Source organism: Cannabis sativa, chromosome 2 (genome assembly GCF_029168945.1).
Source record: "Cannabis sativa cultivar Pink pepper isolate KNU-18-1 chromosome 2, ASM2916894v1, whole genome shotgun sequence".
NCBI lineage: Eukaryota > Viridiplantae > Streptophyta > Magnoliopsida > Rosales > Cannabaceae > Cannabis > Cannabis sativa.
Genome location: NC_083602.1, coordinates 65,120,228 through 65,144,935, shown reverse-complemented (window position 1 = coordinate 65,144,935; position 24,708 = coordinate 65,120,228). Strand labels below are relative to the sequence as shown.

Genomic DNA, 24,708 nt, shown 5'->3' with positions numbered 1-24,708 from the left:
ATACCCATTAAAAGCATACCTTATATATATATATATATACATATATATATATAAAGAAGAAGATATAAGAAGGTGAGTGAAATCTATTTAATTAGTATTAATTGTTCTCTTGTTAATTTTCTTATTTTTTAATTTTTTATTAACTTCATAAATATTAATTGATACAAAATATATATTTTTATTTATTTTCTCCATAATTTCTTCCTTTTTTTTTTTCAAAAAATAATAACTCTTTTTTTATTTTTCTTCATCAGTTTTTTTTTTTTAAAAAAAAAAAAAATTAAGAAGTTAAAAAATTTATATTTTGAAAAAAAGTTACAAATCACCTCATTTTTAATTTATATAATCATAAATTTATACATATAATAATTAAAAAAAAAATTACAATTCACATATATACTATTGAACATGAGTACAAATTAATAATGTGAGATTCTTTATCTGAGAATGATGAGAGGTGGAGGTTAGGATGCATTTGACGTGAAGGAAAATGTGAAGTGAACCAACTAAGAACGATATATGTACATAATTATATATCTTTATATAAAACATTACGTACGAACCCGTGACTCTTAGTTATACATAACATTGTTACATATATATATATTAATATAATTTCAAAATAAATATTTGTCGCCAAAAGAACGATGATTTCAATGATCGAAAAGAATAAAAACAAAAAACAAAAACAGAAATTAAAAATTGGGTAATTAATTATGTATTGGGAGCACACCATCATCTTCCACGAGTAATCTTATATTTTACAATTGGCTTTATATAGGTCATGGCTCTGACTTCACAATCAACACTCATCCACGCGTTGAATTCCTCTCTACTGTTTCCCAACACCAACTTCGAATCTTTTATACCCTAAAAAAAATTCAGTTCTAAAATGAAATTTTTCTCATTATATTTACCTATGTTCTATTCATAAGAAAATTACTCATGACAAGAGTTTTTTGTTCCGCAACAGAAGGAGTCCGTTATAATAAGTTTTGTTGTTGTGATTTGTGTATATACAATGCAATGTTATATGTAACTCATAGATTTTAGTTATTAATTTCCACTCTTTTTAAAGATATAAATATAAATATTTATATTGGAGTGTGAAAGATTATCAAAGCTCCAAGTTCCAAAGAGAATGAGAGATAACAGCAAATGCATGTTTGGATTCAAATTAATTATCTCTTTTCTTTATGGCCTGTGAAGGGAGGAGTTAAGGTGGCTCGGCTGCCGCCGATATCGATTGACGAGAATAAAAGTAAGTTTTTTATTATTATTTATATTTAATTAATGGGAAGAGTTTCTTTTAACACATAAATGTTTGTATAGAAATCTGATTTAGAGTCAATATTATTCTCTTCCTTAATGATCATCAATATTAATAATGCATGCCGTTGCACAGAACCATTAAAGATTTATATGGGAAGGAATAAATGTGACGTGCATGCGCGATATATGCTTCGTTGTTCGAACAGTTCTGTCGAATAAGTAAATGATTTATTTTTCTCTCCCAACTCTCCTCTATAATCTCTAATCAAGGATTTTTCTTGTTGACGTGAAAGATCTTTATTGAAATTTGGAGAATTTTTATGACGAAAAATAGTAAAGAGTGTTTTACATAAATTTGATATATAGATTTATTTGTAAGTCTTCTAAATTTTATAAAATTATACTACATTAAAATTTAATTTTTTTTCCTATATAAAAAATATTTTCTTAAAAAATAAAATTATCAATTTATTGATTCAATCCAAAATGAGATAATATAATCATAATAGAAAAAAAAAATTGAATTTCACCTCTTCCTGGCAAACAAAACCATAGATGATAGATCCCGTTCTCCTTATAATTTTGGTTAAAGTTGTTTATTTTTAGGGTATATTGCGGTGCATAACATTATTATAAGGGGATATATGTTTCATTATAATTATTAAATTAATATATGAACGTAAGACTTAATAATAAATTAGATAACAATACATATTTATTTTTATATTTTATTTTTATTTTACCATATAAATAAATAAAGGTATACTAGCTATACCGTTAAATATGTGAAAATTTTATTGTATACCCACTTATTCGTTTTAATTTTTATCATTATTTCTATATTCTTTAAGATATATTCACTTTTATAAATGATATCCCTATTATATCATTAGATTAAATCATGTTCTACACTTAAATGGAAGGCAAAGGTATATTAGACAACTTACTCATAAAAATGAGTAGATTATATATAATGAAATATAATATGAGAGTATTTTTAATTAATGGTAATTAAAAAAAGTAGGTATTCCTCAACTTATCCCGTTAAAAATTAGGGATAATTGTGGAGTAAGCACTAAAGTTTTGAATTTGTAACGAACATAAACTCAATAATTCTTTTTTACGACATAAATACTCAATGTTAATAAAATTGTAATTTTCATCAAGGTTCGTCAGTGTACTATCGTTTGAATTTGTTAGGATAGTGTACTATTTAAGACACTATCAGGGACCGAACGAAAACTTCAATTTTACAAAAGATTTTAGGTTTAAGGACAATAAATTTATAATTTTGTTTGCAAGGAAAATGTACTATAAATGTGGTATATATGCATTTATTACCCATATTATACTCTAAGACCATCTCCCATGGATGGTGTATATTTTAAGTTAAATTTGATCTAAAATATACCATAAAGTTATATTTGACTCATTTTTGTATTTGTGCTCCAATGCACAAGGTGTAAATTAGCTATAAAAATTAATATTACCATTAATGCCCATTCAAAATATACAAAATAATTAATTTTATTTATATTATTTTAATATTGTATAAATATATCTTATTCAAAGTCAATAGTATTAATAAGTGACAAAGAGGTATAATAAAAAGAAGATAGTATTTATTGTGGGCTAAAATTTAATTTATGCTATCTTTTGTGCCAAATTTAGCACAATTTTTAGCTTAGTCAAATTTGACACACATTTTATATCAACATTAGAATTATTTTTTAGAAAAATATTCTAAAAAATAACAATATACCACATTTATAACTATTGAGATGCTCTAACATTAGAGTTCAATTTTATAAACATGAACTAATAACTATCTACGCCACCACATTTATAATACTCCATTAGAAGTGCTCTAAGTACTCAAAATTTTTATTAAGAAAAATACTAGAAAAAAAATAGTAAAAAGTGTTTTGCATAAGTTTTACAGTATATTTTTTTCTTTATTTTTTATTTATATAAATATTAGTAATTCTACTAAATTTTTAAAACTATACTCCATTAATTTTTTTTTTATAAAAAAAAAATAAAATTATCAATTTATTGAATCAATCAAAAATGAGATAAGATAATAAATAAAATAAAATATTAGATTTCACCTTCAAACAAACCAAACCAAAGATCCCTTTTCCCTTGTGGTCTAAATTATACACATAACAAAAATTGTGCTTAATTTAGTACAAAATATAACATAGATTAAATATTACACTATAATAAAAATTATTTTTTTACTCTTTTACGCATTAGTGTAATTAATTTTTTTTTTAATATTTTATTTATATTTTTAATATAGAGTTTTTATATACTTTACATAAAAATTTAACACTTTAATTGATTTTTTATATATAAATCAGCTATAGTATTTTCATTACTCCACAAATCTAATTTACAAATTATGACCATCTCCAATCGAAGATTAAAAGTTGAGCTATATTTAACACAAAAAGTAGTTTTATGATATTTTTACATCAACTTTTACAATTGTACTTCAATGCATAATTGTAAAATCTTGACATAAAATTTAATGTCATTTAAGGCCTACTTAATAATTCATTAGAAAGACTATAAACTAATACTAATAATGCAAAGATAAATATAAAATTTAATAGTAATAATGATAATGCAAGTCATTTAATGTAAAGGAGCTTGTTAACTAAAATTAATAATAAAATATTAAAAATGTCATAATGATAAATATAAAAACATAGCATTTATTATGATGCAAATTTTAGATCATGTTGTGATCCAAAATTTGATCACTTTTTGTTTTGTGACATATTTTACATTTGTATCACTTATTTTCATCTCTATTGGAGATGCTGTAAGAGCATCTTCAACCAAAAGACCTCAAGTATTCTATACAAGATATCAACATTTGCGAAGATAAGAATCATTATGAGTCACTGTTAATTCTTTGTTTCACCGATTCTTTAACTATACAAGTTACTCTATTTACATCTCCAGCTTTTGAATTTCAAAGCTTGTCATTTCTAGTCTTCCAAATCTGATAAACTAAACTAGTCAAAGCAGCAGACAATACTTGCTTTTTAAACTTGTTGGTCTTAGCTCTTTCAATCCACATTGTAAGTTTAGTAATAGATGCAGAACAAGCTTTTCATTGAAGCCAAACTTTTATTTCTTATAAGCATTGATAAAAAAAAATGAGCATGTAAAAATAGATGCTCACTACATTCTTTATGTACATTGCAGAACAAACAGTCAGGATCATTAATGCTCTTAAGCTTAAACAATTTTTCTCTTATTCTCGGCCTACTTTTGAACTGCTAGCCACATGATAAAGCTACGTTTGGGTATGTATGTTAAACGTCCCTAAACTTCTTGGCTCTAGTGGACCCTTTGCTGAGAAGGAACAAACAACTTGTATCCAAAAAAAATTGTTGAGCATCCAGTAGAGCTTTGATTTGATCTTTAACAACTACCACCTGCTTCCAGTACTTGCTCCCTTGGACAGGGGCATTGTAGCCCTACCAATCTTCATTTATGATATATAAACTGTGTATCCACTTAACTCACAAATTTTCTTCTTTATTAGCAATCGCCCATACTTACTTGAACATATAACTGTTTTGTTCTATTCTGCTATCCTCTTCAGGCCAAGACCACCTCTTGACTTTGTTTGACAAACATATCCCAAGCTATTAAACCAGCTCCATATTGAGTGCATGCTGCTCTTTCCATAAGTATGCTTTGCAAATTGCTTCAATGTCATTAACTACCTACTTAAGTAAAACCATAATTTGGCTTCAATAAAAATGCACAGTAATCAAAATTGAATTCACATGGACTGCCTGCCTTCCCGCAAAAGAAAGGTTCGTAATGCACCAAGTCTTTATTCGAGAAGTCACTTTTACACTTTTTACTTATAAAATTTAGGTCAAAAATAATATTAATTCTCTTTTTAATCTAAATTTAACACAAATTTTACACTATTTATTAGAGATAGTGGTACGTCGCTATTTACCCCAAAACATGAAAAAAAAAAATAAAAAAAACATTGTTTCTTCCTTTTGTAAATTAATTAAACCATTATTATATATACTTACAGTTTGAAAAACAATAATTAAATTATTGTATTATACACTTTAATTATTTCTTTTTATACCATATTTCATGTTGTTTATTTATTTACGTTTTGACTTTCAGTGTTGTTGTTGTTAGTTAAATTTAAATGTAAGGAAGAATTTTGTATGATAATGAGATGTTGAAACTATCATTTCACCATTTTTTTTAAAAAAACTTCATATGTTTATTTTAAAGCTGTAACATGTAATATTATTATTTATTTTTTTTAATTCCCCCATCCCAATGTTTTTAGTAATAATTAGGTGGTTAATTGAAAATAATGAATAATGATCTCATGAGTTTTGTCTCTTCCCAATATTTTATTCAGTAAATAGGTATTCATATGTCTTTTACTGAGCATTTCAATGTTAATCTAATTAATTGTTCCACTAAACAAAATGAATGAAAGATGAATATGCATAGATTAACGAAAATCCTTCAAAAATGATCTCTTCATCAACTTTAATGAAGTAATACTACATTTACCTCAGTTTTCGGATTTATTATACAAAAATGATCTCTTTATCGTCTTTAACTCCTTCAAAAATGATCCCTTCATCTTCAGTTTTTGGTTATGTAATTTATTTATTTATTTTATTTTATTTTTTTGATGAATTTGTTACGTAAATTTTATTCAAAGTCTTTATAAAAAAAATTATTGAAAGCTTATTAGTTTAACAAATATTATTGATGTATTTAATTTATGATTAAAAGCTACACTAAATTCTATCGATCGAGAAACATTTGTTACGATAAAATGGAATAATTTCTTTAAATATAGTAGTTTTTTTTTTGTTTTTTTAAATGAAAGTGCTTGATTATATTTTTGATATTTCATCAATGAAGAAATTAGTGATATAGTTTAAAAGAATACTGTAGCATCACTACAAAAAACAGCTACTTGTAGTGACAATTTTTTAGTCACAATATAATTTTTTTGTGACTAAATGAGACTTTTAGTCACAATAAAAAAATTACTTGTGACTAAAACATAGTATTTAGCTACAAATTGTTACTTATTTAGTTTTAGTCACAACAAGTATTGTGATTAAAATTACATTTAGTCACAATAAATTGTAATATTTGTGACTAATACTTTTAACCTCGGACTTTTTAGTCACCACATAAAAATAATAATTTATAATTAGTTACAATTTTTTCTATTTTAGTCACAAATTTTGTTATGACTAAAAGTAAATTTTTTTGTAGTGCATGTTTTCTAGCAGTTTTTTCTTTTCTTTTTGTAATAGAAGATGTTTTTTAGAATTAAAAAATAAATAAGTACATAAATTCATCTCGAAAAGATTATTATGATAAAAACACATATATATATATATGTTATATTTAATGTTTATCTCAAAAAAATTATTAGGATTTCTTGTTCTTAAATTTATAGCTAGGTTTTTTTTTTTCTTTGGCCTTCCCTAGACATAGGCGCGGCTTGGTCAGGGTTGTATTTTGCTATTGTGATTCAATTTTACTATTGCAATTAGTCTTATCTCTGTGACATGATTCTGAGTGTTTTAGTCAGTCTTTGTGACATGCATTTTATTTTGTTTTGATTCGTTGTTGGTTCTTTATTCTTTGATGGTTTACCATCAGATCACTGTTAGTTGTTGAGAATAAAATATTTTCTGCGACTTAAGAGGTTGTTAATAGTAGTGCAATTACGTACTTTGTATAATAGTTGAGGGCTCAAGCTACAAGGTTGAATGAATTTGTTGCAACAGTTTCTACTGTTGTGTCTCTTGAGCAGTAGATGAAACTGAATATAAGTGTTAAAATTAACTATGATGTTGCAATTTTTGTCATATGAATTCAATTTTAGTTTTTTTGTTTAACAATTTGGGAGTTCCATTCCTAGTTGTGTCTCCATATATTCCCGATTGGATTCCATGATATCACCTGGAAGTTCCGTTTGGTCCCTAAAAATAGTTGAATCTTAATCTTTGATGAAAACATAGAATATGCACAGAAGACTTTTTTGGAAAAACTCCTTAGAATTGGCCCAGGTTGACAAAATATCAACCTGGATGCTGGGACAAGTGTTAACCTAACCTAGGCGCTGGTCCCTTGTTTTTCAACAATGGTTGGGTTGTTTCTTCCCTGAAAGCACTTATCTCCCCATTTTTTATGAAGATGAAGAAGATGCATGAGTCGAATTTTTGTTTTGATACTTGGAATCGGCCCAAGCTGATATATTATCAAACTGGGTGCTTAAAAATGAAAGTTCTCTGAATATTATTTTGAAGTCTCAAATATATTCGTGGTATGTCTAGTTCATGTCCCAATGTAAAGTTTGACCCATTTTCCCTAAGACGATCCCGAAAACTAAAACCCTAGTTGGTGTTTTCAACCTGGGTGCCGGTTGAAACCCTAGGTGGCCAAGTTGAAATCTGAGGTGTTAATTCCTGTGTTTTCAACTATCAGGGCCTAGTCTTTAATGCTTCACACTACAAGAAATTTGTCACTTTTACCAGGATAGTTCGCAAACTGCATTGGGAAAAAGGTCAAAGTCTTACTAGCGCATATTTTCAATGGCTGAAATCTAATTTTTACCAGCGTATTTAAGCGCTAAGAAAAGCCATTTTTGCCAGCGCTTTTCATTTTGTGTTGCCAAAAATTCTAATACCAACGTTGATTTGCCAATCCCTTTTGCCAACACATCAGAAGTAAATTTCATTTTACCAGCGCAATACTAAACTTTTGCCAACACAAAAATATGTTGGCAAATGTGACATTTCATGTAGTGTCATGTCTTCATGGTACAGAATATTGAAAGATAGTGAGTTGGAAACAACTTATCAGAATCCAAACACCCATTTCAGAGTTCATGAAGTCAACTTGGGCATAGGGCTTGGGACCGCTCCCAGGTCGACCTTTATGGTTGGGGACTACTCAACTCTGAGATGTTATCTTTCGTTCTACATGTCAAACATCGATATCCACATCATTAGGCCTACTTTTGATGTAAACATCTTTATCTTATGTGTTGATGGCCTTTCTGTTAGGTTTTATGCCCTAAATAAAACTCCATTTCAATATAATCTATTTTATTCAACATCAATAAAGAAACAGAAGTATTTTTCATTCATTTGTGTATGTTTTGGCTCACTTTATCAATTGCTTGTCTAATTGATTTATAAATTCATCTTAAACCCTTTTCACATACTTGATCATGTTTATTGTGCTGTCATCACATTGGAAAGTAAACATGACTATGTGAATAAAGTTTCCTAGATTTATCAGACACTGGGTTTTACTGATATGATAATCTACAACAAGAGTTTACTTGTATTTGGAGAAATACTATGTTCTTTCCAGAACATTGGTTAAAGTAAAGCTCAGGTTGGATGCATGGAGTATGCATCGGAAGGGACCGATATTGAACTTTGAATTAGATTTAATTAAAGTTACCGTAAAATCTATTCAAGTCAATATCGCCAAGTTGATCCTAGATCAAATGATCTTAATCCTGTTATGATTAGGCTCAATCTTGAAAGGCTATTCGTGTTCTTTGATTTGTTAGTTAAGCCTACTTTTAGGTCAGGGTGATACGTACATTTTGGGAACACGGTAAAGGCACTCGAGTGGGAGCGCTAGCATAAACATGGAATCTATAGCTTCTATCTGGCAAATAGTAAGCAAAGGATGATTTCCTTCGAGCTTGGCCAAACGAAAATAAATGGTGGAGATCTCATTTCACATAAGCTGAAATATCATTTATACGTGGTCAAGTGTTTTAAGGATAAAATACATGGTAGGGTGTTACGGTAATTTAATCCCTTTACTATGTAGATCATTCATATAGAGGATCATTGATCAAATTAGGATTATAACAATGGATAACTAATGATGTGTCTATATGGTGGAACATATAGAGCATTCTATATACTGAGAGTGCAATTCTAAGTTCTATGCGTGGATTCAACGAAGAATTAATAAGTTAGTGAATTTTAGTGCTAAATTCTTGATCTACTTATTGGAAGCTCGCTTATATAGACCCATGGTCCCCCCACTAGTTGAGATAATATTGCTTGTAAGACTCATGTAATTGGTTTTGATTAATCAATTATAATTCACAAATTAGACTATGTCTATTTGTGAAATTTTCACTACAAAGTAAGGGCGAAATTGTAAAGAAAAGAGTTAACAGGGGCATATTTGTTAATTGTGATACTTTGTATGGTGCAATTAATAAATATGATAAATGACAATATTATTTAATAATTATTTATAGTTATTAAATAGTTAGAATTGGCATTTAAATGATTGAATTAGGAAATTGGCATTTTTGAGAAAATCGATACAAAAGTGGTAAAATTGCAAAATTGCAAAAATCAAGGCCCGTACCACCTAGCCTAGGGCCGGCCACTTATGTTATCTTTTTTAAATGATTTTTTCATTATTTTAATGCCATATAATTCAAATCAAACCCTAGAAGGAATGCTATAAATAGATAGTGAAGGCTTCAGAAAATTACACTTTCGAATCGAAAAACCTGAGCCTCCACTCTCTTCTCTAGCCGCCACTCTCTCTCTCTTTTCTTCCTCAAAATTTCGAACCTCTCTTAGTGATTAGAGTAGTGCCCACACACATCAAGCAATACCTCAATCATAGTGAGGAAGATTGTGAAGAAAGATCAACAAAGAAAGGAGATTCAAGATCAAGAATTCGTAGAAGAAGATCCAGTTCGCATCTCGATAATACTCGCTACGTAAAGGAATCAAGGGTTAGAGATCTGAACGGAAGGAGTCATTATAATTCCGCTGCACCCAATGTAAGGTTTCTTAAACTTTATATGTGTTTAATTTATCGTTTTAGTAAGTTCATATTTAGGATGTTAATAAACATACTTGTGAGTAGATCTAAGATCCTGGTAAAATAATATCCAACAACCGGTATCGAGCCATGGTAATTGATTTACTTACATGAAATTTGGACTTTAAAACGATTGTTTGTATGTTCTTTGGATGGTATCATGTTGTATTGAGTGTTATTTGATGAATGATTGATGTTTGTTAAATTTTCGTGATAAATAATTATGATTTCGATTCTGTAATTATTTTTATTGGATAGTATGGAAAAAATTAAGCAAGTTAGCCTTTTACAGAACTCAATTTGGATTTTATTTGAATTAGTTATGATTTTTTGAAGATTTGACAAAATCGGGGCTGTGCTGATATTTTCTGCGATCGCAGAACTGTCCGTACAGTTTCGGTTTTTTCCCTTTTTCTTCAATTTTTCATACCTTTTCATGGAATTAACTTCCAAATTTTTGTATGGTTTTGTATATATACTAATACTATTCCTAATTCAATTCTAATTATCATTTTGAATTAATTTAATTTTTTTTAAATTAATTCAAGATATTAAACGTAATTTAATTCGAATAATTAGTATTTATTCGCTTAAAAACCTATCTTATTTTTAAATTTGATTATATTTTTTTAAATTTAAGGTCAGATTTTTTAGATATTTATAATATCTTTTGAGATATTTATAATATCTTTTAAGATATTTATAATATCTTTTAAGATATTTTTAAAAATATCTTTTAAGATATTTATAAAATCTTTTAAGATATTTTAAAATATCTTATCTTTTAAGATATTTAAAAATATCTTATCTTTTAAGATTTTTTTTTAAATCTTTTTAGATATTTTGACCTTATTTAAAATAAGATATTTATAATCATGTAATTTTAAATAGATATAAGATAAAAAGTAGGTTTAATTTTTTAAATTTTTTTTTAAATTTTCGAAATTTATTTTTTAATTCCGAAATTATTTTTTTTCGAATATTAAATTTTTATTTAATTATTTATTTATTCGAAATTTATTATAAAAAAAAAATAATAAAAAAAAAAAAATTAAATAAATCCTACTTCCAACTATCCAGCTAACCCTGTTGCAGGAGTATGTGTTTTAACTTATGTGTAAGTTTTCAAAACCTATTATTACTTGATTGCAAATAGCCATGGTTACCTTTTGCCAGATCTAATGATCTGATGGCTCCCTTGGTCAAGATAATAATTTGTAACAGATAGAACCCATCCAAAGTGTGCCTGTGTGAGCCTATGTGTTTAATTTTATTATAGATGCATATAGGTTAATGTTGCTAAAATAAATTATCATAATTATTGATAGGATTTATTTAGGCCCATTTAGTTTTTGGGCCTATTCAATTAATAACAAATTGTTCTTATTAAGGTTAAATTCTCTCTTGGGCCTCAGAAGAGTTGGGAGCCATAGAAGTGGGTACGACATACCGAACCCAAGCACCCCCTCACACAAACTACCCCAATTGTGAAGGCCCATTTGCTCGATTTGAATGATCGTACTAGGGTTAATTACACTAGTTTAACCTAATTAAAATTGAATTAGCAACATAATTAATTTCATTTATTTTGAAATTAATTTAGAAAATCATAGTTTAAAGAATTTAATATTCTAAGCTAAACTATATGTATTTTCTTGTATTTAATTAAATATAGAATTATAACCATCTAGATTCTTTCTGGAACTTATTTTAAATTTTTCATTAAATATTCCTATTTAAGTTGATATTTAGTTATACATAACTAACCAACTTAAATCTGAATATCTTTTGAATTCAAAATTTTAAATTAAGTTGAGGAATTTTAGGAATTGGTTATTAAGATTCTTTAGATATTTTTTAAGTTGATATTTTTCAAATATTAACTTAAAATGGAATATCTTAGATATTTTTAGGTTAATATCTTTTTTGAATATTTAACTTAAAATATCTACAAAATTAAGTGGTTACAACTTAATTTTGAATTTAATTAAATCTGATTTGAAAGATATTTAAGTTGATTTTTTTTAGATTCTTTCTAAAACAACTTAAACAAGATATTTTCAAATTTGTTCCATTTAAAATTCAAATTTTTGAATTTAATTAATAATTGAAAATTAATTAAAGTTGATTTTTTATTTAAATCAATTTTGATTTTTAATTTTTCATTATTATATTATGGAACTTATTCGATATTTATTTGAATTTATTTTTCAAATTTAAATAATAATTGAAAATTAATTAAAGTTGATTTTAATTAAACCAACTTTAATTTGTAATTTTTCATTATTATAATATCGAATATTATGATTATACAAAATACATATATATATTTTTTAAATAATGAGCTTTTAATCAAAAGATATTCGATCTCCATTGTTGGTCTTACAATAGTTAAACTTATTCAATATAACCTCGAGACGCTAGACTTCGTCCCCCTATGGATGGTTATTCGTTGAACACTTTTAACACCGTAAGATTTCATTTGATAAGTGTTTTGTGAGTTTTCGTCTCTATTTAGACTCTCCCCTACGGTGACTACTTAGAGATAAACTCATAGAACATGAAACAATGGTGGAAGCTCATAAAATGAGAATAACTCGACTCTCGCCTACCGGGACAACGTTGGATTCTCATTTTGATCGAATAAAAGGTTGCTAAAATGTTTAATTTTAGATGAGCTGACAACTCTATTCAACTAATGTTATCTTTGACTCTCGCCTACCGGGACACTGCATTTCATTATGTTGGAAACCTTGGAAAATAAACTATGTTAGATTTAGTATTTCTATAACATATGTCATGACTGTTATTTTCTGAACTTGTGTATGAATTTATGAGCCAAAACCTTACTTCTGTTTTATTGATGTGTTGTAGTGTCTATAATCCCCTTCTCATTCCACTCCTAGTTAATATCTTAGCAATTGAACTTGAAGTTATAAACTCCTTGTCAGAGTAATACTTCACATATGCTCATGATGGACTTTAAATTCCGTAGAAAGCAGTGTTTCTGGAATTGTTCACTCTGAAGAGCAAATAGTTCATAACTCCATAAATCCTACTACTTCAAGCTTAGTTGAGAAGATAAGAGAAAGTGATTCCACTTCCTCAAGTTATACTTCACAACAAAATGAACAAGCAAGAACAACAATTAACAAACGAATAAGCAGTAATGCTTTAGTCTTCGAATCATGTGTGTTAGAGAATGATAAATCCATTTGGATTCTTGATTCTGGGTCTACAAACCATGTAAGTTGTTCATTGCAATTGCTTGAGAATTGGAATTATTTGAAATCCGGAGAGTTGAAACTTAAAGTTGGTAATGGCGAAATGGTTTCTTGCCAGAGCTAGAGGAAAAGCCAAACTCAAGTTTCAAAACGAATTTTGGAATTCGTACAATGTCTTATACATTCCAAATTTCAGTAGAAACTTAGTTTCTGTTTCATGCTTACAATTGCAACAATACAAATTAGATTTTTCGGATTCTGGTTCTACCATTTCTCGAAATGACATTCAGATTTGTGTTGCATCCATGGAACAGGGGCTTTATGTTCTTAGACCAGAAACACCATTTGCCCTACATAACGAACTTTTTAAAGTAGCTAAACCTAGAAACCACAAAAAGCAAAAGATCGATGATGATAATGAAACATATCTATGGCATTTACGTTTAGGTCATATAGGCTTTGATAGACTCAATAGGCTAACCAAAGACGGTCCATTGAAAAATGTCGTCTTAGGTGAATTGCCAGTTTGCGAGTCCTGCCTGGAAGGAAAAATGACTAAACGTTCTTTCTCGCAAAGGGAGAGCGTGCCAAAATCCCTCTAGTGGTTAGTGCATTCCGATGTCTCATGGACCTTTGAATGTCAAAGCCCGAGGTGGTTATGAGTACTTCGTCACTTTCATTGACGATTACTCTAGATATGGACATATTTACCTTATGCATAAGAAATCGAAACATTTGCAAAGTTTCAAGAATTTCATGCTTTGGCCCAAAACCAATTAGGTAATCATTAAAGATCTGCGAACCGATAAAGGTGGAGAATATATGGATATGCAAAGCTTCAAAGATCATTTAATTGAACTTGGAATTGAATCTCAATTAACCGCCCCTAGCACTCCACAAGAAAATGGAGTTGCGTAAAGACTCGAATCGCACGCTTTTGGAAATGGTTAGGTCTATGCTTAGTTTTTCAACTCTACCTACGTCCTTCCTGGGATATGCAATTCCGATGGCAACCGACATTTTAAATGTTGTTCCATCTAAATCAATCCCCAAGACACCTTTAGAACTTTGGAATGGTCGTACACCTAGTTTACGCCATTATGCAACTGGGGTGCCCCGCTCATGTCTTAAGAAAGAAAGACTCGCAAACTTGAGTCACGTACCGAAGTTTGCATGTTTGTCTGTAATTCTAAAGAGACTAGGGTGGACTATTTTATAGTCGCAAGGATGATAAAGTGTTTGTTTCTACAAATGCTACTTTCCTTGAAGATGACTATATTAAGAATTTCAAATCACAAAGTAAAGTAGTGTTGGAGGAAATGCTTTCAGATATAAGTCCTTCCAATGTTCCGTTCTCTTCCACACGTGAAGAGGACAATCCCACTCCCTCGCCTGAACAACCGAGCAATCTACTACTAAAGTTTCGTTCGTAAGACAACCGTACCTCGTCGTAGTGGGAGGGTTTCAACAAACCTCGCTCGTTATGGCTTGGATGGTGAAATCAATATGGTCGTAGGTGACGGTATTGATGACGATCCATTAACCTATAAACAGTGCAATGGCTAGTCCGCAACGGAAACGATGGTCACCGAATGGATTCGAAATGGATTCCATGAAAAAGAACAAAGTCTCGGGAATATGTAGACGCACTCGACGACTATCATCCGATAGGATGCAAGTGGGTTTACAAGAAGAAAAGAGGAGCCGGAGGCGAAGTCGAAACTTTCAAAGCTAGACTTGTAGCCAAGGGTTATACCCAAAGAGAAGGCGTGGACTATGAGGAAACTTTTAGTCCCGTTGCCATGCTCAAATCCATCCGAATTCTTCTCTCCATACCGTCCGCTTTCGATTATGAAATCCGGCAAATGGATGTCAAGACCGCCTTCCTTAATGGGGTACTTGAAGAAACCATCTATATGGAGCAACCGTAAGGTTATGTTCTTCCCGGGCAGAAAAGAAAGTTTGCAAGTTAAACAGGTCTATCTATGGACTTAAGCAAGCTTCTCGCTCATGGAACAAGAGGTTCGATGAAATCATCAAGACCTACGCTTTCTTCGTAATGAAGATGAACCTTGTGTTTACCAACTCAAGGAAGACCAAATAGTAGTATTCCCGGTCCTTTATGTTGATGACATTTTGATCATTGGAAACAATGTCAAGAAAATGACTCACATTAAGGAATGGCTCAACACTCAATTCGATATGAAAGATTTGGGTGAAGCTGCACCTATGTTCTCGGTATTCGTATTATAAGAAACCTAAGAACAAACATCTCTTGCTCTCTCTCAAACGACCTACATAGACAAAGTCTTAGAGAGATTCTCCATGAGCAACACCAATGGGGCAAACATGCCTTCTAGATATGGTATTCGTCTATCTAAGGAACAGCCACCGATCGATCCTCAAGAGATGAGGACATGGCGAAAATTCCCTATGCCTCTCATAGCTTGGAAGTCTAATGTATGCAATGTTATGCACTAGACCCGACATCCGTTATGCCGTTGGAATCGTGAGTGTATCGGCCTAATCCAGACAAGAACATTGGAATGCAGCTTAAGTATATTCCCCGAAATACTTAAAGAGTACAAGGAATCTTGTGTTAGTCTACAAGGGTGGTGCTTTAAATCCCATAGGCTACACCGATTCAGATTTCCAGTGCAAGTCTTGAAGACAGAAATCAACATCCGGGATGGTGTTTACTTCGGGGGTGGAGCAGTTGGTTTGGAGAAGTGCTAAACAAACCGCAATATCGACTCAACTATGGAAGCCGAATACATAGCAGCCAGGTCGCTAAAGAACTTGTCCGGCTAAGAAAGTTCTTCACCAAAGATAGGAGTTGTTCCCTGGAATGGAAAAGCCTCTCGGTACTACTCGTGATAACAATGGAGCAATAGCAAACAAGAAAAGAACCTCGAAGCCACAAGAGAAGCAAACACATTGAAAGGAAGTATCACATTATCGTAGAATACGTGGCAAGAGGGATGTACTAGTTGAGAAAGTTGACACAGTAGGACAACCTAGCTGATCCATTTACCAAAGTCTGGCCGTGATGTACCTTTGAAAAGCACCGTCAGAATATAGGATTAATTGATATGTACTAATTAGTTTTATATTAGTGCAAGTGGGAGTTTGTTAGGTTTTATGCCCTAAATAAAACTCCATTTCAATATAATCTATTTTATTCAACATCAATAAAGAAACAGAAGTATTTTTCATTCATTTGTGTATGTTTTGGCTCACTTTATCAATTGCTTGTCTAATTGATTTATAAATTCATCTTAAACCCTTTTCACATACTTGATCATGTTTATTGTGCCGTCATCACATTGGAAAGTAAACATGACTATGTGAATAAAGTTTCCTAGATTTATCGACACCGGGTTTTACCGATATGATAATCTACAACAAGAGTTTACTTGTATTTGGAGAAATACTATGTTCTTTCCAGTAACATTGGTTAAAGTAAAGCTCAAAGTTGGATGCATGGAGTATGCATCGGAAGGACCGATATTGAACTTTGAATTAGATTTAATTAAAGTTACCGTAAAATCTATTCAAGTCAATATCGCCAAGTTGATCCTAGATCAAATGATCTTAATCCTGTTATGATTAGGCTCAATCTTGAAAGGCTATTCGTGTTCTTTGATTTGTTAGTTAAGCCTACTTTTAGGTCGTGGTGATACGTACATTTTGGGAACACTCAGAAGGCAATTGAGTGGGAGCGCTAGCATAAACATGGAATCTATAGCTTCTATCTGGCAAATAGTAAGCAAAGGATGATTTCCTTCGAGCTTGGCCAAACGAAAATAAATGGTGGAGATCTCATTTCACATAAGCTGAAATATCATTTATACGTGGTCAAGTGTTTTAAGGATAAAATACATGGTAAAGGGTGTTACGGTAATTTAATCCCTTTACTATGTAGATCATTCATATGTAGAGGATCATTGATCAAATTAGGATTATAACAATGGATAACTAATGATGTGTCTATATGGTGGAACATATAGAGCATTCTATATACCGAGAGTGCAATTCTAAGTTCTATGCGTGGATTCAACGAAGAATTAATAAGTTAGTGAATTTTAGTGCTAAATTCTTGATCTACTTATTGAAGCTCAGCTATATAGACCCATGGTCCCCCCACTAGTTGAGATAATATTGCTTGTAAGACTCATGTAATTGGTTTTGATTAATCAATTATAATTCACAAATTAGACTATGTCTATTTGTGAAATTTTCACTAAGTAAGGGCGAAATTGTAAAGAAAGAGTTAACAGGGGCATATTTGTTAATTGTGATACTTTGTATGGTGCAATTAATAAATATGATAAATGACAATATTATTTAATAATTATTTATAGTTATTAAATAGTTAGAATTGGCATTTAAATGATTGAATTAGGAAATTGGCATTTTTGAGAAAATCAGATACAAAAGTGGTAAAATTGCAAAATTGCAAAAATCAAGGCCCAGTCCACCTAGCCTAGGGCCGGCCACTTATGTTATCTTTTTTAAATGATTTTTTCATTATTTTAATGCCATATAATTCAAATCAAACCCTAGAAGGAATGCTATAAATAGATAGCAAGTGAAGGCTTCATGAAAATTACACTTTCCGAATCGAAAACCCGAGCCTCCACTCTCTTCTCTAGCCGCCACTCTCTCTCTCTTTTCTTCCTCAAAATTTCGAACCTCTCTTAGTGATTAGAGTAGTGCCCACACACATCAAGCAATACCTCAATCATAGTGAGGAAGATTGTGAAGAAAGATCAACAGCAAAGGAGATTCAGCATCAAGAATTCAGAGAAGAAGATCCGTGTTCGCATCTTGATAATACTCGCTACGTTTAAAGGAATCAAGGGTTAGAGATCTGAACGGAAGGAGTCATTATAATTCCGCTGCACCCAATGTAAGGTTTCTTAAACTTTATATGTGTTTAATTTATCGTTTTAGAAAGTTCATATTTAGGATGTTAATAAACATACTTGTGAGTAGATCTAAGATCCTGGTAAAATAATATCCAACACTTTCAACATTACTTGGAAAATTTGAGACCAAGGAATGGCTTCATGGTTGTAAATTGGCGAATGGGGCTATTAGAATCTCGCATATGCTATTTGCAGATGATAGCTACCTATATTGCAAAGGCATCATGTCTGTGGTAGTTCATGTTTAGTATAACTTCTTTGTCTATTTGAACAAGCCTCAGGCCAACAAGTCAATTCAAAGAGGTCCAATTTTTTTCAATGTTAATGCTAACAGTTACTTGAGGACTCGAGCATGCAACTCTCTTTAGATGACCATGGTTGATGCTAATAGTACATACCTTGGTCTTCCAAGTACGATGGGGAGAAATAAAAACTCAATTTTGGGATATTTAAAGGACCGAGTACAGAAAAGGGTCCAAAATTAGAATTCAAAGTTTCTCTCTAAGGCAAGAAAATAAGTTCTTATTAAAACTTTAGTGCAAGTGTTCTAAGCAATGCTATGAGTGTCTTCCTTCTTCCTTTGGAAATCAACAGAGACATGGAACAACTTATGGTGAAGTTTTGGTGGAAGACATCTAATTCTAGAGATAAGGGTATCCATTGAATGTCTTGGGAGAAATTAAGTAAGCATAAAAGTGTAGGGGGCTTGGGTTTTAGAAAGCTTCGTGATCATAATCGATCGCTACTAGAAACGCAAGGATGGAGGTTTCTTGTTCGTCCAGATTTTTTGGTCTCAAATATTTTGAAAGCTAGATATTTTCTAAATGGCACTTACCTTTGCCCAATTGGGAAATAACCCTAGTTTTATTTGGCATAGCATTCTAGAAGCTCAATCATTAGTGAAAAAAAGAGCTCGTTGACGTGTGGGGAATGGATCCAGTATTGCTGCATTGGAGGTGCCATGACTGGAAAATGATGAAAACCCTATGTGACTTCTTTTCACCTAGTTCTTTTGAATGCAAAAAGTGTCTAATTTGATGATCAATGGTCTGGGATGAGATTTTTAGTTGCTAACTGATTTGTTTAATAGCAAGGACAAAGAGATTATTCTTTCAATTTCCCCTACCTTGCTACAGGTGGTGATCATATGTATTGGTCACGTGATATCTGGTATACTCACTGTGAAAAGTGCACAATAGTTACTTTAGAAAACTAATGATTACTGGACTGTAGTTGATGCTGCAAATTTTTGAAATGATTTGTTGAGGTTAAAAATACCACCTAATGATAAAATTTTATGTGGCGTGGGGGTACCAACTTCCTTCCTACTTGTGACAGTCAATAGTCCCGTGATCTGTAAGGAAAAATACCGAGTAGGCTGTGCAATTCCACATCGCCTGGGGAAGGTCAAGTGTGATGATCGTGAGACTATGTAGGTAGGAGACTACATAGTTAAAGTGGGCTTAAATGGATTGATTGGTGCTACCTATGTCAACAAGATGAATCTTTTTTTCTGGTAGCCCATCATGAAAGAACTCCACAGTTAAGCGTGCTTGACTTGGGGTAATTTCAGGATGAGTGATCTCTTGGGAACTTTTCTCAAGAAGCGTACGAGTGAAAAAAAAAACACACGCTAGAAACACTTGTGTTGGTTTGTAGGGCAAGTCATCAATTCATGAAGCAGCCAGACTGACGTACTCGTGTATAAGAGCCATTATTTTGTGGGTGTAAGGACTATGGAGGCTTGAAACGGGAACGTTATACTACTTTGACCATAGTCCTTGCAAAAAGAGTGAAGGTTAATATTTTGTGTCCTAGGTGTGGCCTTCATAATGAGATGATCTTGCATGCTCTAGTTTCTTCCAGTATTGCTGCTTCTTGTTGGAAAAAGGCTAGTGTTGTCGATCTTGATTCAACTGCTATGTCTTTTTTAGACTAGTGCATTCTCTCTTTTTAAGAATTCAAGCATTGAGAAGAGGTGTTTGATAGCCACTCTTTGTTGGGTAATTTGGGGTGCCAAAAATAAAAAAGTGTGGAAAAATAAAATATCTTCTGCTTCATTTATTTTTGTGTTCGCTAGCATCTTTCTTGACTAATGGAAAGCAACTCAAAACTCTATATTGGAGTTATCTCCGACTAATTTACTTGTCGGGGATATGTGGATGCAACCATATTTGGTGGTGATAAATGCTAGGAATGAGCAAAGTTTTCTTTTGGATGGTTTTACATAGTGCTTCACTTTGTTCATCCGAAACTAAGGCTATTGGGGTTAGAGAAGGATTAAGCTAGATCAAACGTCAAGGGTGGTATCAACTCTGAGATAGATGGTTTAGTAGATGTGCAAGCTTTATATAGTCCATTTGAATTTTTTTTTTTTGTTTTTTCATTTGGTTTGATTATTAAAGAATGTAAGTCTTTATTGTTTGTGGAGTTAAAAAATATTTCTACTTATTTTATATATTAAGGGTTAAATAAATTTAGTAACTCATTTATATGAAAGAGCATCTAGTTTACATCCTAAATATACTTTTATGAGTATTGTTCCAATTGAATTGCTACATCATATTTGGTAGCCGAATTTGAAAGTTAATAAAGTTTTTAATTACCCATTCAAATTCAAATGACAATAAATTTTAAATATTATTATATTTTTTTATATTAATAGCCTTAAATTTTAAATATTATTAAAAACGTTATTTTTTTAATTAAAAAAATAACGTTTTTAATAATACTAAAATAAAAAACTAATTACACAATTATTATTATACATAACTGAATAAAAATTAAAAAAAAAAAATAATTAACAATAGGTGTTATACGTGCGTTGTGCGTTGGGGTAATATATTAAGCCAGTATATATTTTACAAAATAGAAAGCACCATCCAAAATTAAACAAAAGCAACTTCATAGATTAACCTTTATTTATATTACATATATTATGATAAGATAAACTAACTATTCTTATTCATTAAAAGAAAACGACTAAAGAAAACCATATTATATTAGAGATAAAATCTCTAATATTTAAAAGTATTAATATATTCTTACTACAAACCATATTGCTAATTATATGCTTAACTTATTCTGATTATTTAGAAAGCAGTAGTACTTCTAACATATATATTTAATTAACTAAAGGGAAAAAAAGTTAAAGAAAGGGTTATCACGATCTGATGAGCAACCAGGTTGATCAATTTCAGATGAACAAAGACGCATGTTTTCTTCTTTTTCTTGTAGAAGGCCTGTTGGGCTGACTGGAAAGAGTGAAAGTGTCTCTTTGTTACATTGATTATAATCATAAGTCGGCACCTCTATCAATGAGGTAATTGGAGTGCCCCAAGTTCCAGCATAGTAGCGACTAGCACCGCAACCGATATAAGAAGAGTTCTTTCCACCATTATGAAGAATAGACACCGCTTTATATTCTATAGCAGCAGCACCAAAAGGGACAGCCCTAGCATTTTTATCCATTTCTTCTAGACTCGGTATGCTCGTGCTGCTACTTGATGGAACATTACTGGAATTGTGGGGTTGGTGGATAATTCCTGTATGTTGCTCATGATGCCTCTGCGGAACTACTGGTATGTAATATGGACCGCAAACCACTGAATCAAAACAGCAATGGAAATATATATATTAATAAACATAAGATACTAAAAGCGTAAAGCATATACATGTTTTAACTATTATTACATCATACTGCATAAGCTTTGACTACCTTCGAAAGAAAGTCAAAGAATATGATTGGCTATAAAATATGTAAAGATGATGGGATGAGTCAAAGGAAGAAGAGAAAACTACTATTTCTCGTCAACTCATATCAAAAACCTACAGCTAGAGTTTACAACAAACATTCGAATAAGTACGCTATAACACGTATATCGAGTCCATCTGCATGAAGAGACAGCGTGGATGTCCCAGTCTAAGATCTTACTCTCACACATATATGATTATATATACACATATAATATTTATATATAAATATATATATACCAACACAGTAGTACTCAAATAAAACAACAAGACAGAAACGATCTGCAGTAATCATTTTTTCTTTTCTTTTTACTAATTTATAGAAAATACATATAATTAAACAGTTCAATAACAAAGATATTTGATCTTGAAAAAAGCTTTCTATTATCTTCATATATGGTTATGTATACACATATACTAGCATATGTTGTATACATATATACCAACTCAGTCAAATAAACAGCAACAAAATAGAAACGATCAGTAATCATTTTTTTATTTCGTTGTACTTTTCTTTTTCTTATATATGGAAAATATATAAACAATCCAATAACAAAGAAATATTTGATCTCGAAAAAGCTTTATATTATCTTTATATATACACATATACTAGCATATATTATATACATATATATACCAACTCAGTCAACTAAAAAGCAACAAAATAGAAACGATCAGTAATCATTTTTATTTCGTTTTATTTTTATTTTTTCTCATATATAGAAAATATCTAAACAATTCAATGACAAAGAAATATTTGATCTTGAAAAGGCTTTATATTATATATATATATGTATATATCTTTCTATATTTATATATACACATATACTATTACTAGAGCATATATTATCTACCAACTCAGTCAAATAAAAAACAACAAAATAGAAACGATCAGTAATCATTTTTATTTCGTTTTACTTTTTTCTTTCCTATGTATATAAAATATAGAAAAAATTCAATAAAAGAAACATTTGATCTTGAAAAAGCTTTATATTATCTTTATTTTTTCCATGATAAATAGTAATAATTCCAGAGAAAAGAGTAGTCTAACTGTGAAGAAAATTGCCACAGTATGGGCTCGGTTGTGATCCCATGTACTGAAGAAGCGGATAACACATACGTGAATATAATCTTTTAAACAGCAGAGATATATAACAATAATAATAAGATCAGTACTTATATATGTACTGATATAGTTTATATATTATACCACTTGGGGAATTATTTGTAGGGAAAATTGGGCGAGGGCTCCTATGGATATATCGGTTAATATAGGCCATGGTCTCTTGCTTCTTCTTCTGTCTTTGCCTGGCTTTGTGATTTTGAAACCAGTAAAAGACATTCTTACCCTCAATGTGACCAAAAGCTCTTAACCTTGCGGTTATCTGCTGTATTTGGTCAGCACTGGGAGTTCTTATTCCTTGCTTATACAAACTCTCAAGTAAATTAATCTGCTCCTTCGTAGGGTTCCATCGAGATGTGTTGACCTGAGGCCCACTACTACTCCCAGTACCAGATTCGTTACCATCACAAACAGTACCGTCGTTCAGTTCCGGTACATAATCATGATCATCTTCCATATTTGATATTATTGCTAGCCAAGGTTTAGTGGTGTATACCTAAGAGAAAGACTATAAGTACTATATATATAAAATGAGAAAAAGAGAAGAGGAGAGAAGGAAGGATACAAACAAACAAATAACAAATGGGGCTAACTCGTTTGCATGGCTTTTGCACCGTTTTATAGAGAAAAGACAGAGAGTCAAACAAATGAGGGAGAGCAGAGATAAGAGTAAGAGTTAAAGAGTTAAAGAGTTAAAGAGTAAAAGGGAGATGGACATGCGTATTGTTATTGGTGCTACAAATCTCTGAAAACATGGCGGGTAGCGGCTAATAAAGATTAACCGAAGAGGTGGAGTTTTAATTATTTTTGCCGTTTGGAGTAAAACAGTGGAAGTAAAATATAGAGAAGGAAATGACAATGGTACCCTCTGGCAAATTATTTATAGAAATGGAGAGAGTAGAAATAAGGCAAGTTGTAGAAATAATGTTGAGAGTGAAAAGGGTATTACGTACGTAAGATTCTTGGGAATGACATGTTGATCAGTGAGGAGAGAATTGGGAAAGGGAAAACGACAGCCGGTTGGGTTATAAGGTGTAGGTAATAGGTAGGCTTTGGGAATTGAAGTTGGAACAGAGAGAGAGAGAGAGAGGAGCACAGGACAAGAACTGCGCAGGTGATGAAGATGAAGAAGCTAGTGTGAAGGTGTTGCCGTGTTGATACTTGGTAGGGGCTTGGGTGGTGAACCTCATGGCCCGCGCATGGCCTCAACTTGACTTAGCACCGAATATACAAAGAGATCTAATTACACCCACTCTCTCAAATCAATGAATACCTCATATATTTTACTAATGATTTGTAAGGTATAACAACAGTATAATAATATCCACTTTCAGCTGTTTCATCAAAAAAAAGTAAACAATAATATCCACTTGTCATGTATTTAAGAATGAGGGTGTCAATGAAGATGCAATAATAATTTTCATACCATTCTACACCATCTACCAATATGTAAAAATTATGTCATATATTTGTAACCGGCCGGACTCGG

At 31.0% G+C, this 24,708-nt stretch overlaps 1 protein-coding gene and 1 long non-coding RNA gene across 2 annotated transcripts; one reads left to right on the top strand and one right to left on the bottom strand.

Moving 5' to 3' along the window:
• Window positions 1-660: 660 nt before the first annotated feature.
• On the top strand, window positions 661-24,708 carry LOC133035077 (uncharacterized). The gene is made up of 3 exons (XR_009686358.1): window positions 661-1,261; window positions 23,562-23,651; window positions 23,844-24,708. It is a non-coding gene; the product is annotated as an uncharacterized LOC133035077 (long non-coding RNA).
• Window positions 21,372-23,818, bottom strand: LOC115720364 (WUSCHEL-related homeobox 2). Its single transcript, XM_030649516.2, has 2 exons — window positions 23,307-23,818; window positions 21,372-21,948 (listed from the first exon to the last, which is right to left on the bottom strand). Exons 1-2 carry the CDS (start codon window positions 23,674-23,676, stop codon window positions 21,476-21,478), a joined length of 843 nt encoding a protein of 280 aa, XP_030505376.2. The 5' UTR covers window positions 23,677-23,818; the 3' UTR covers window positions 21,372-21,475.